The sequence below is a fragment of the Xenopus laevis genome, chromosome 3L (genome assembly GCF_017654675.1).
Source record: "Xenopus laevis strain J_2021 chromosome 3L, Xenopus_laevis_v10.1, whole genome shotgun sequence".
NCBI classification, from domain to species: Eukaryota; Metazoa; Chordata; class Amphibia; order Anura; family Pipidae; genus Xenopus; species Xenopus laevis.
Window position 1 is genome coordinate 5,510,621 of NC_054375.1, and position 13,648 is coordinate 5,524,268.

General features: G+C 42.4%; 1 protein-coding gene across 8 annotated transcripts in view; it reads right to left on the minus strand.

Moving 5' to 3' along the window:
- LOC108704339 (diacylglycerol kinase iota) overlaps nucleotides 1-13,648 on the minus strand; it is a 119,231-nt gene that overhangs the window by 74,099 nt on the left and 31,484 nt on the right. For 4 of the 8 annotated variants that reach the window (XM_041585884.1, XM_041585883.1, XM_041585882.1 and 1 more), the window contains exon 1: nucleotides 2,973-3,138. The exons of 1 other annotated variant lie outside the window; for it this stretch is intronic. In XM_041585884.1, coding sequence (XP_041441818.1) covers nucleotides 2,973-3,058 — 86 coding nt within the window. In that variant the 5' untranslated portion in view covers nucleotides 3,059-3,138. Of the gene's footprint in view, nucleotides 1-2,972; nucleotides 3,139-13,648 lie in introns of those variants that run through there. 3 more of the 8 variants (XM_041585887.1, XM_041585886.1, XM_041585885.1) reach the window with 1 other exon arrangement.

The window sequence follows — 13,648 nt, forward strand, 5'->3', positions numbered from 1 at the left end:
GCAGGAACAGTCCCTAAGTTTGCGCATAGTCTGTACAGAGAGATCCCATAAAACTATGGCAGCATAGGTATTCCCTGTACTAAGCACAATTCAGCAGGAACAGTCCCTAAGTTTGCTCATAGTCTGTACAGAGAGATCCCATAAAACTATGGCAGCATAGGTATTCCCTGTACTAAGCACAATTCAGCAGGAACAGTCCCTAAGTTTGCGCATAGTCTGTACAGAGAGATCCCATAAAACTATGGCAGCATAGGTATTCCCTGTACTAAGCACAATTCAGCAGGAACAGTCCCTAAGTTTGCGCATAGTCTGTACAGAGAGATCCCATAAAACTATGGCAGCATAGGTATTCCCCTGTACTAAGCACAATTCAGCAGGAACAGTCCCCTAAGTTTGCTCATAGTCTGTACAGAGAGATCCCATAAAACTATAGCAGCATAGGTATTCCCTGTACTAAGCACAATTTAGCAGGAACAGTCCCTAAGTTTGCTCATAGTCTGTACAGAGAGATCCCATAAAACTATGGCAGCATAGGTATTCCCTGTACTAAGCACAATTCAGCAGGAACAGTCCCTAAGTTTGCGCATAGTCTGTACAGAGAGATCCCATAAAACTATGGCAGCATAGGTATTCCCTGTACTAAGCACAATTCAGCAGGAACAGTCCCTAAGTTTGCTCATAGTCTGTACAGAGAGATCCCATAAAACTATGGCAGCATAGGTATTCCCCTGTACTAAGCACAATTCAGCAGGAACAGTCCCTAAGTTTGCGCATAGTCTGTACAGAGAGATCCCATAAAACTATGGCAGCATAGGTATTCCCTGTACTAAGCACAATTCAGCAGGAACAGTCCCTAAGTTTGCGCATAGTCTGTACAGAGAGATCCCATAAAACTATGGCAGCATAGGTATTCCCCTGTACTAAGCACAATTCAGCAGGAACAGTCCCTAAGTTTGCTCATAGTCTGTACAGAGAGATCCCATAAAACAAATATCTTCTTAAGTGCAGGAATTAACCTACTGCATTCATTATGCAAAACAAATAAAAGCTGAAGCACCAGACAGATAAGTCATTTGGTTGATAAGTTGAGCATGAGATATAATAGATCATGTTCTTAAATTAAATTTTAATCCACTCAATGTGCATTTGTATGAATAACAAAAAACGAAAATAGACCGGAATTAAGCTTTTTATGTGAAATACTATAACATAATGTATCATCTGTAAATAACAACAAATGGAGACATTTTTAGCAGGATATAATTTGCCAAGAAAAAGAACTACTAAATATATTATAAAAATACAGAGCAAGAGATATTGTTACGGCAAGAGAAACAGCATCAAATATTACTCAGCAAAAAAACCTGTTTGCACCTCTTCTATGCCACTATTTACATCTCAAAATAAACTCAAATCAATATTTGCCTCTCAAAGTACAAGCAAATATTGGTTTATAACATTTACTAATAGGCACAATCTCTGCTGCTATCCCTCAGTCACACTCCCTTCCCAGAGACTATTATCCACTGTTACTATAGGCACCATCTCTCCCTACTATACCTGCTATCCCACAGTCACACTCCCTTCCCAGAGACTATTATCCACTGTTACTATAGGCACCATCTCTCCCTACTATACCTGCTATCCCACAGTCACACTCCCTTCCCAGAGACTATTATCCACTGTTACTATAGACACCATCTCTCCCTACTATACCTGCTATCCCACAGTCACACTCCCTTCCCAGAGACTATTATCCACTGTTACTATAGACACCATCTCTCCCTACTATACCTGCTATCCCACAGTCACACTCCCTTCCCAGAGACTATTATCCACTGTTACTATAGGCACCATCTCTCCCTACTATACCTGCTATCCCACAGTCACACTCCCTTCCCAGAGACTATTATCCACTGTTACTATAGACACATCTCTCCCTACTATACCTGCTATCCCACAGTCACACTCCCTTCCCAGAGACTATTATCCACTGTTACTATAGGCACCATCTCTCCCTACTATACCTGCTATCCCACAGTCACACTCCCTTCCCAGAGACTATTATCCCACTGTTACTATAGACACCATCTCTCCCTACTATACCTGCTATCCCATAGCCTCAACCCTTTTGTAGTAACTCAGTAATTCATTACAACTCAGTGCACCTACAAGCAGTTTTGTTTGCTGTAATGTGGCTCTTGCTAAAGCCTTGGGTCCACTAATAGAATGACAGTGAGTAACAGACTAAAATGTTTTTTAAAGAAACAGGATTACAAAAAGGGGAGCTCAGCTGTCATTGTCCTGCGTATGCTTCCGGCACCTGTTACATTCCGGCTGTTCCCAAAGGCCTGGGAAGTGACAGCTGCGGGGCCAGGCACCATGAATTTTGGGAATCCAGCCCTAGATGCCAGCCAGATATCACAATGGCATCCCCCGGCCTCTCAATATAGACAGGAAAACAAATCAGCAGACGTCCGACAGTCCATCTTGGTTACAGTAAATAGATTATCGCGTGGGCGGCGGAGATTGGCCGGAATCCTGCCCATCAATAATTATTCCTTTCAGACAGACTGAACCCTAAGGCTACGTTTTCTACTAAATGTGGCGTTTAATAATGAATACGTATTTCATGAAGATGAATATCACACACCAGTCTATCTTGTCCCTGTGCCACTGAGCTTGCAATCTACTGTTGGACACAAAGAGCTACAGAGAAATAATGGGACTTTTTAATGTTTCTTGCACCGACACTCACAAGGGTGCCCCCCACCTCACTAGAATGGATACAGAATTGTATGGCACAGCCGGCACCTTAATAATGACCCACAAATATCATTATTCTGAGCACCAAACACTGCTGCAATGTTAAACATACAATGGAATCCATGAAAAGCAGAGAATATAATCCTGGTGGCCCCCCACGAGGCTCACGGCGGATAAAAGGGGGGCTTTGAAGGCTTCCAACTCACCAATTATCCCATGTTCCCCTCCCTGAGAAACTGAAGCTTTGTTTCAAAGGCAGCGGCTGCCAGTCCTTTCTGTAATAAGGGTCCATGTTCGAATCAAAGGAATCCCCGAGGGTCCCAAAGAACAGAGACGACAATCTCCCCTTGGTCTCCCCTCCCGTAGAGAGAGAGAGAGAGTGACAGTCCCTACTCATGTACTGGAGACAGACACTAAAGTTTGACTTAGGGATTGTTCAACTGAGGAATCTGTGACAGCTGAGCACATAGATTAGGATTGGCAGTCAGGACTGTTGGGAGTTGTAGTTTAACAGCTGGGGAAGAGATGATCCCTGTTCTTATCATGGATATCAAAGTGTGACGTGTTGCCTACAACTCCCCCAAGACTCATAGGGCCCCTGTAGGCCAAAAATGCCCCAAATTTAGTATCCTAGTATCCTGTAGTCTAGTGTCACTCATGTATTATAAGGGATAATGTACCCCCTACTGTAAATGATAAGGATATTAGAAGTCACTGAGGGGTTGTTCTGTGACCATATAAAGACACAAGGCTGCAGGCTGAGTTATACAGGGAACTCTGAGTATCACTCATGTATTATAAGGGATAATGTACCCCCTACTGTAAATGATAAGGATATTAGAAGTCACTGAGGGGTTGTTCTGTGACCATATAAAGGCACAAGGCTGCAGGCTGAGTTATACAGGGAACTCTGAGTATCACTCATGCATTATAAGGGATAATGTACCCCCTACTGTAAATGATAAGGATATTAGAAGTCACTGAGGGGTTGTTCTGTGACCATATAAAGGCACAAGGCTGCAGGCTGAGTTATACAGGGAACTCTGAGTATCACTCATGTATTATAAGGGATAATGTACCCCCTACTGTAAATGATAAGGATATTAGAAGTCAGTGAGGGGTTGTTCTGTGACCATATAAAGGCACAAGGCTGCAGGCTGAGTTATACAGGGAACTCTGAGTATCACTCATGTATTATAAGGGATAATGTACCCCCTACTGTAAATGATAAGGATATTAGAAGTCACTGAGGGGTTGTTCTGTGACCATATAAAGGCACAAGGCTGCAGGCTGAGTTATACAGGGAACTCTGAGTATCACTCATGTATTATAAGGGATAATGTACCCCCTACTGTAAATGATAAGGATATTAGAAGTCACTGAGGGGTTGTTCTGTGACCATATAAAGGCACAAGGCTGCAGGCTGAGTTATACAGGGAACTCTGAGTATCACTCATGCATTATAAGGGATAATGTACCCCCTACTGTAAATAATAAGGATATTAGAAGTCACTGAGGGGTTGTTCTGTGACCATATAAAGGCACAAGGCTGCAGGCTGAGTTATACAGGGAACTCTGAGTATCACTCATGTATTATAAGGGATAATGTACCCCCTACTGTAAATGATAAGGATATTAGAAGTCACTGAGGGGTTGTTCTGTGACCATATAAAGGCACAAGGCTGCAGGCTGAGTTATACAGGGAACTCTGAGTATCACTCATGTATTATAAGGGATAATGTACCCCCTACTGTAAATGATAAGGATACTAGAAGTCAGTGAGGGGTTGTTCTGTGACCATATAAAGGCACAAGGCTGCAGGCTGAGTTATACAGGGAACTCTGAGTATCACTCATGCATTATAAGGGATAATGTACCCCCTACTGTAAATGATAAGGATATTAGAAGTCACTGAGGGGTTGTTCTGTGACCATATAAAGACACAAGGCTGCAGGCTGAGTTATACAGGGAACTCTGAGTATCACTCATGTATTATAAGGGATAATGTACCCCCTACTGTAAATGATAAGGATATTAGAAGTCACTGCAGCTTCCCTGTAACATAATTTAAGGGGCAAGTTGTCTTTAAGATATTATTTCCAAATATAGCACAACAAAGAACAGTTTTTTTTTTGTTTTTTTTAAACCTTTATAAATGTTTGCATCTTCATCAGAGCCAACTTACAAATGATATAATATCTCCAAGAACTTCCCTTTCTGAGAAATGCATCATGAAACGTATCCAATACTAACAGCTTCGGTTACAGAGCTTTATTTGTCAGGGAGGTAAAGGGAACCACATCTCATTATTAGAAAAATAGTAGAGCTATAGAATTACAAGCCACCGAATAAGTTGTTCTTTTGTGTTTCTTCTGAATTTCCCCTTTAAACGTAGTAATGTTTTAATTAATGTAGGAATGCAGGAAATCATGTGACTTTCTATACTTCCTGTTTTTGCAGAACACAGCAGTCTGGCCTTACCTTATGGCAGAGATATTTATACACACAGGCAAGATCAAAGCAGAGAACAAGGAATCCAGGAAGTCATGTGACTTTCTTTACTTCCTGTTTTTGCAGAACACAGCAGTCTGGCCTTACTTTATGGCAGAGTTATTTATACATATAGTGAAGATCAAAGCAGAGAACAGGGACCCTTTCTCTTAAAGGCACAGTGACACTATCCATGTAACGTTAGCAATAGAATCCTCCAGACTGCTAATTAACGACCTGCGCTGATTTACTTTATTACAGGAGGGAATTATATTTTTATGATATGGAAATCAGGAGGTGAATAAATCCGCTTTCCTCTCCAATTTGTCCTTTAGTGATGAGGTTGTAAAGGGGACGAATTAACATAACGGAGGTAAATATGCCAAGGTCTCCCACTAAGAATAATAAGATGATGACATCGGACTCCCGGGTCCTTCCACCCTTCCTGGGGGAGACACGGAATTCATAGAGAAGCAAAACAAGCAAATAAATTCTTCCCAATCTGTCACTGAGAATCTCACGCACCAGCGATGTTGGACAGGACAGTCGCCAAGCAGATGCCATTACTGAATTGGCAGACGAGCTGGCAGCGTGGCATGGGGAGAAGCATATTGTACTGAGAGAGGGAGACAGCAAGGCACAGAAAAGACTAACGATATAATAAACAGGCACAGATATACCCCCATCTTTCCCCTGTCACCCCCATATCATATATGCACATAATGTAAGTGTATAATATATAGGCACAGCCCCCCATCTTTCCCCTGTCACCCCCATATCATATATGCACATAATGTAAGTGTATAATATATAGGCACAGCCCCCCATCTTTCCCCTGTCACCCCCATATCATATATGCACATAATGTAAGTGTATAATATATAGGCACAGCCCCCCATCTTTCCTCTGTCACCCCCATATCATATATGCACATAATGTAAGTGTATAATATATAGGTACAGATATACCCCCATCTTTCCTCTGTCACCCCTATATCATATATGCACATAATGTAAGTGTATAATATATAGGCACAGATATACCCCCATCTTTCCTCTGTCACCCCCATATCATATATGCACATAATGTAAGTGTATAATATATAGGCACAGCCCCCCATCTTTCCCCTGTCACCCCCATATCATATATGCACATAATGTAAGTGTATAATATATAGGCACAGCCCCCCATCTTTCCTCTGTCACCCCCATATCATATATGCACATAATGTAAGTGTATAATATATAGGTACAGATATACCCCCATCACAGTGTAACCTCCAATAATCCAGCAAAACTAGTTCATAGCAAGGGGGATTCTGGGAATTGTAGTTCTGCAAGATCAGCAGTGCTAAACATTGCATATTGATTCCCTTTATTGCCTCTATTCATGATGTTGGGTTTCCCAGACATTTATTGTGTACTGGAGCTTATTGTCCTTCTGTTCCTACCATGGTTCCCTCTATATTTACTTTATCCCGTGTCCTTTCCGTGTGCACCTGCTGGCCTCTCCCCGGGGTGCCGGTCACACACAGTAAGGATTTCTCTGCCATTAACCCCATGGATAATTAATGGAGCACCCAGCTGGGGCTAAGAATAGACGTACAAGGTGCTGCGACAGACACACGGGGATATAAATAGGATTGGCTTTTGTTTGTCAATGTTACATGAAGCAAGAGAAGAAATGTTATTATGGAACAACCCTTCCCTCTCACTTCTCTCTAATATACAGGAGTCTCCCACCTTGTCTTCCATCGTTTTCTCTCTCCTGCGGCAGCTTCTCTCTCTCATTTGGTCTCAAGGTGTAAATATTACAGAGGGGTGTAAGGGTTTCTACTTATAAAATGATAAGTGCATGGGTTATTGTCCCTGCCTCTGTCCCACCCCCCCCCCTTCTGTTACCCATTAGCTCCCCATTGTGTTATCCCCATCTCCTGTCTCTCACCTGCTCTTGTGTCCAGACAGTCTGTCACCTGTCCTCCTGTCTCCCCCAGTCTGTTACCCACCAGCTCCCCTTTCTTCATTGCGTTATCTACCATCTCCTGTCCTGCCCCCCCCAATTGTGTTGTCAACAGCTTCTGTCTTCCTTAGTCTGTTACCCATCAGCTCTTCTATCCCCCATTGTGTTATCCACCATCTCCTCTCCACCCATTGTGTTATCCACCATCTCCTCTTTCCCCATTGTGTTATCCACAATCTCCTCTTTCCACATTGTGTTATCCACCATCTCCTCTCTCCCCCATTGTGTTATCCACCATCTCCTCTTTCCACATTGTGTTATCCACCATCTCCTCTCTCCTCCATTGTGTTATCCACCATCTCCTCTCCACCCATTGTGTTATCCACCATCTCCTCTTTCCCCATTGTGTTATCCACCATCTCCTCTTGCCACATTGTGTTATCCACCATCTCCTCTCTCATCCATTGTGTTATCCACCATCTCCTCTCTCCTCCATTGTGTTATCCACCAGCTCCTCTCTCCCTCATTGTGTTATGCACCAGCTTCTCTTTCATTGTATTATCCACTAACTCCTAAATGCACATTGCTATACACTAACACTAAGGGGCGTATTTATTTATAATGGAGATGAACATCACCAGCACATGTTTTATCCTCCAACTCCCTCATTCTATTATTCACCAGCTCCCAACCCCTTCAGTCTATAAGCCACCAACCAGCTCCTGTCTCTCCATCCATTACCCACCAGCTCCCATCACCCCCCATGTATTATCCACCAGCTCATGTCTCCTCCAGACTGTTACCTAGCGCCTTCTATCTCCCACATTGTGTATCAACCAGCTTCACTCTCACCTTGACAACCAGAATTTTTTTTTAAATATGGAGCAGGACCCAATAGCAAGACACATTATTAAAACATCAGGATACTCTTTTCAACATTGTTTGCTCTTCAAGACATCAACATTTTGGCCAATGCCCTGCTATAATGAAATATTCTCTCTTTGATCTGAGAGCCAATGGAAAGCAGTATGGCACTCGCAGTCCATAATTCAGGCCCATTGATTGCTGGTTCTTTGATATAGTAAAGAGGGTTATCAAGCCTCCAAGACTTTATCCTTTGCTATTGGTTCTTCATGGATCTCAGCTCCTTGAAAGGCTCTTGAGTTTCTAGGCCACCTCTCCTGAGCTGAAGTGGGTGCTGCCCTGGGCACCCTTGATTGATTTGCTCTAAAGGCACCCATGGTTTCCTATATAACAAATATGCCTCTGGCCTCAATAGAAATATTATTCATATATATATATATATATATATTCTTTTCTCTGTCGGGAATCTCCTCGTCATTAAGTGATTTATCAGAGCAATTTCCCGAGCAAATACATAAATGGCACCAAGTTCCAAGTGGCGGCTTAAGCCGGTTGCCGAGGATTGTTGGCACCAGGAAGGTTGGTGTTTCCGCTCTCTCCCCATCACACTGCTTATTAGTCGCCTTTCTTCTCTGGAAAACCGATGGGGAGGGGAAGGAATCGTATCACTTGCACTCAGGCTTTTCTCAAACAGCCGCACAGTGGAAATCCAATTAAGGCCTTCATTAAGCTCCCAATGAACGTTCCCTCCACCTCCGCCCTTCCTGCGGGGCACAGGGGCACGGAGCAACTGAAGTGGACTTAATGCCGGCGGCTTTCTAGTTTGTTTTGTATTTGGGAGTGGGCAGAGGTGAGTGGGAACCAGAACGAAGGGGAAATTCACTAAACGGCTATTAAGGAAATTAGGTGTAAAAATGAATTCACCAAGTCTAGGGCTTCCTCCAGCTATGACTAAACTACCATTACATACAAGTGAGCTGGCAGGGGATATGTTAGCTGTAGTTCCACTACAAAGTTACAGATATAGTATATATAGATTTAGTAACTAGAGGCTAAAAGTTACCCTGATATAGTTCCAGGGGTACCCCAAATCTCCCCCTAACTGGCCTTCAGATATATAGAAATATTGGGGTAACAATTACCCTGCTATAGTTGAAGGGGTATCCAGGGTGCAAATAAGCTCTCACCCCAAATCTCCCCCTAACTGGCCTTCAGACTGGGCCCCCTTAGCTCATAACAAGGTTACAGCTATATAGAAACATTGGGGTAACAATCACCCTGCTATAGTTCCAGGGGTACCCAGGATACAAATAAACACTCACCCCAAATCTCCCCCTAACTGACCTTCAGACTGGGCCCCCTTAGCTCATAACAAGGTTACACATATATAGAAACATTGGGGTAACAGTCACCCTGCTATAGTTCCAGGGGTACCCAGGGCACAAATAAGCACTCACCCCAAATCTCCCCCTAACTGACCTTCAGACTGGGCCCCCTTAGCTCATAACAAGGTTACAGATATATAGAAACATTGGGGTGTCACTATGCTATAGTTCCAGGGGTACCCAGGGTACAAATAAGCACTCACCCCAAATCTCCCCCTAACTGGCCTACAGACTGGGCCCCCATAGCTCATAACAAGGTTACAGATATATAGAAACATTGGGGTGTCACTTTGCTATAGTTCCAGGGGTACCCAGGGTACAAATAAGCACTCACCCCAAATCTCCCCCTAACTGGCCTACAGACTGGGCCCCCATAGCTCATAACAAGGTTACAGATATATAGAAACATTGGGGTAACAGTCACCCTGCTATAGTTCCAGGGGTACCCAGGGTACAAATAAACACTCACCCCAAATCTCCCCCAACTGACCTTCAGGCTGGACCCCCTTAGCTCATAACAAGAGCTTACACTCTAAGGAAAAATAACATAGACTAGAGGGATACTGTGTGGATTAGGTGTACCCCAGATTACAGGTTTATATAGATCTACATTAGGGGGAGGCAATATTGAGCAGATGAGGATTCTGGGCACGTTGCAGCCTCCATGGCTAATGTGTGAGTGGAGGAGGCAGTGGAAGGGGGAGGGGAGAGGAAGGAGCTGCAGGGATCACTTTCCTCAGTCAGACAGTCAGGGACAGCAGGAGAAAGAGCAGAGACTGAAAGTCATTGAGAGCCACAGACCAACAACACACAGTCAGACAAACACAATTATTCCTGTCGGCTAAAGCTCCTGTCTGTTCTGCAGATACAGAAAACTGACCAGTCATCTGGGGACAGAGCACGGCCAGTAAATATTTACATAGTAATGATTAATAAGGGAGTGTCTGCATTTATTTCTAGTGCTGCACACAATAAGCTATACCCTCATACTGTACTGTCTAAGGGAATCAATATGGCACCTCCTTCCCATATGTATAAATACAAATATACAGAGAAGGAATGTTCTGGGCACACAATAAGCTATACCCTCATACTGTACTGTCTAAGGGAATCAATATGGCACCTCCTCCTCCCATATGTATAAATACAAATATACAGAGAAGGAATGTTCTGGGCACACAATAAGCTATACCCTCATACTGTACTGTCTAAGGGAATCAATATGGCACCTCCTCCTCCCATATGTATAAATACAAATATACAGAGAAGGAATGTTCTGGGCACACAATAAGCTATACCCTCATACTGTACTGTCTAAGGGAATCAATATGGCACCTCCTCCTCCCATATGTATAAATACAAATATACAGAGAAGGAATGTTCTGGGCACACAATAAGCTATACCCTCATACTGTACTGTCTAAGGGAATCAATATGGCACCTCCTCCTCCCATATGTATAAATACAAATATACAGAGAAGGAATGTTCTGGGCACACAATAAGCTATACCCTCATACTGTACTGTCTAAGGGAATCAATATGGCACCTCCTCCTCCCATATGTATAAATACAAATATACAGAGAAGGAATGTTCTGGGCACACAATAAGCTATACCCTCATACTGTACTGTCTAAGGGAATCAATATGGCACCTCCGCCTCCCATATGTATAAATACAAATATACAGAGAAGGAATGTTCTGGGCACACAATAAGCTATACCCTCATACTGTACTGTCTAAGGGAATCAATATGGCACCTCCTCCTCCCATATGTATAAATACAAATATACAGAGAAGGAATGTTCTGGGCACACAATAAGCTATACCCTCATACTGTACTGTCTAAGGGAATCAATATGGCACCTCCTCCTCCCATATGTATAAATACAAATATACAGAGAAGGAATGTTCTGGGCACACAATAAGCTATACCCTCATACTGTACTGTCTAAAGGAATCAATATGGCACCTCCCTCCTCCCATATGTATAAATACAAATATACAGAGAAGGAATGTTCTGGGCACACAATTAGCTATACCCTCATACTGTACTGTCTAAGGGAATCAATATGGCACCTCCTCCTCCCATATGTATAAATACAAATATACAGAGAAGGAATGTTCTGGGCACACAATAAGCTATACCCTCATACTGTACTGTCTAAGGGAATCAATATGGCACCTCCTCCTCCCATATGTATAAATACAAATATACAGAGAAGGAATGTTCTGGGCACACAATAAGCTATACCCTCATACTGTACTGTCTAAGGGAATCAATATGGCACCTCCCTCCTCCCATATGTATAAATACAAATATACAGAGAAGGAATGTTCTGGGCACACAATAAGCTATACCCTCATACTGTACTGTGTAAGGGAATCAATATGGCACCTCCCTCCTCCCATATGTATAAATACAAATATACAGAGAAGGAATGTTCTGGGCACACAATAAGCTATACCCTCATACTGTTCTGTCTAAGGGAATCAATATGGCACCTCCTCCCATATGTATAAATACAAATATACAGAGAAGGAATGTTCTGGGCACACAATAAGCTATACCCTCATACTGTACTGTTTAAGGGAATCAATATGGCACCTCCCTCCTCCCATATGTATAAATACAAATATACAGAGAAGGAATGTTCTGGGCACACAATAAGCTATACCCTCATACTGTACTGTCTAAGGGAATCAATATGGCACCTCCTCCCATATGTATAAATATAAATATACAGAGAAGGAATGTTCTGGGCACACAATAAGCTATACCCTCATACTGTACTGTCTGAGGGAATCAATATGGCACCTCCTCCTCCCATATGTATAAATACAAATATACAGAGAAGGAATGTTCTGGGCACACAATAAGCTATACCCTCATACTGTACTGTCTAAGGGAATCAATATGGCACCTCCCTCCTCCCATATGTATAAATACAAATATACAGAGAAGGAATGTTCTGGGCACACAATAAGCTATACCCTCATACTGTACTGTCTAAGGGAATCAATATGGCACCTCCCTCCTCCCATATGTATAAATACAAATATACAGAGAAGGAATGTTCTGGGCACACAATAAGCTATACCCTCATACTGTACTGTGTAAGGGAATCAATATGGCACCTCCCTCCTCCCATATGTATAAATACAAATATACAGAGAAGGAATGTTCTGGGCACACAATAAGCTATACCCTCATACTGTACTGTCTGAGGGAATCAATATGGCACCTCCTCCTCCCATATGTATAAATACAAATATACAGAGAAGGAATGTTCTGGGCACACAATAAGCTATACCCTCATACTGTACTGTCTAAGGGAATCAATATGGCACCTCCTCCCATATGTATAAATACAAATATACAGAGAAGGAATGTTCTGGGCACACAATAAGCTATACCCTCATACTGTACTGTCTAAGGGAATCAATATGGCACCTCCCTCCTCCCATATATATAAATACAAATATACAGAGAAGGAATGTTCTGGGCACACAATAAGCTATACCCTCATACTGTACTGTCTAAGGGAATCAATATGGCACCTCCTCCCATATGTATAAATACAAATATACAGAGAAGGAATGTTCTGGGCACACAATAAGCTATACCCCCCAAATTCAAATATTCTCTTCATCTCAGCTCAGAACAAGCGACAGATTCAGGAAGCTTTTGGAGTTCTATAAATAATTCACGGGAATGAAGTGGAAGTCGAGTTGTTCTCTCTCCCAATAGCAAGATGTAGCCAGCATGGCAGCTTCTCGTGTTTTGGGTCTTTACAAATGACAAGACAAAGTAGACGGGCGCTAGAATATTCATATCAGGATTCACCTCCCATTACCCAAAACACTCCAACTTTTCCATTTACCCAGATGGAAAGAACACGAGGTTCATTTATTCTTGAGGTTTCCATCGTCGCTCCTTAAATTGATGATACGTTTTACTGCTTCGATAGAGTAGTAACGATTTAAAAGGGAAGATTCCGTTTACCATTAACTTTACCATTATGTTTTAGACAGTGGGATAAGGAATTCATTTACATTTCATTTTAAAGGGGAACTCAGCACAAAACACGGTTTTCTGCATAATAAAAGAAAATATGATTCTAAGCAACATCCCAATATCCATTCATTCCTCATTCTCACTGGGTTTATAGTTCTGTGTAACTG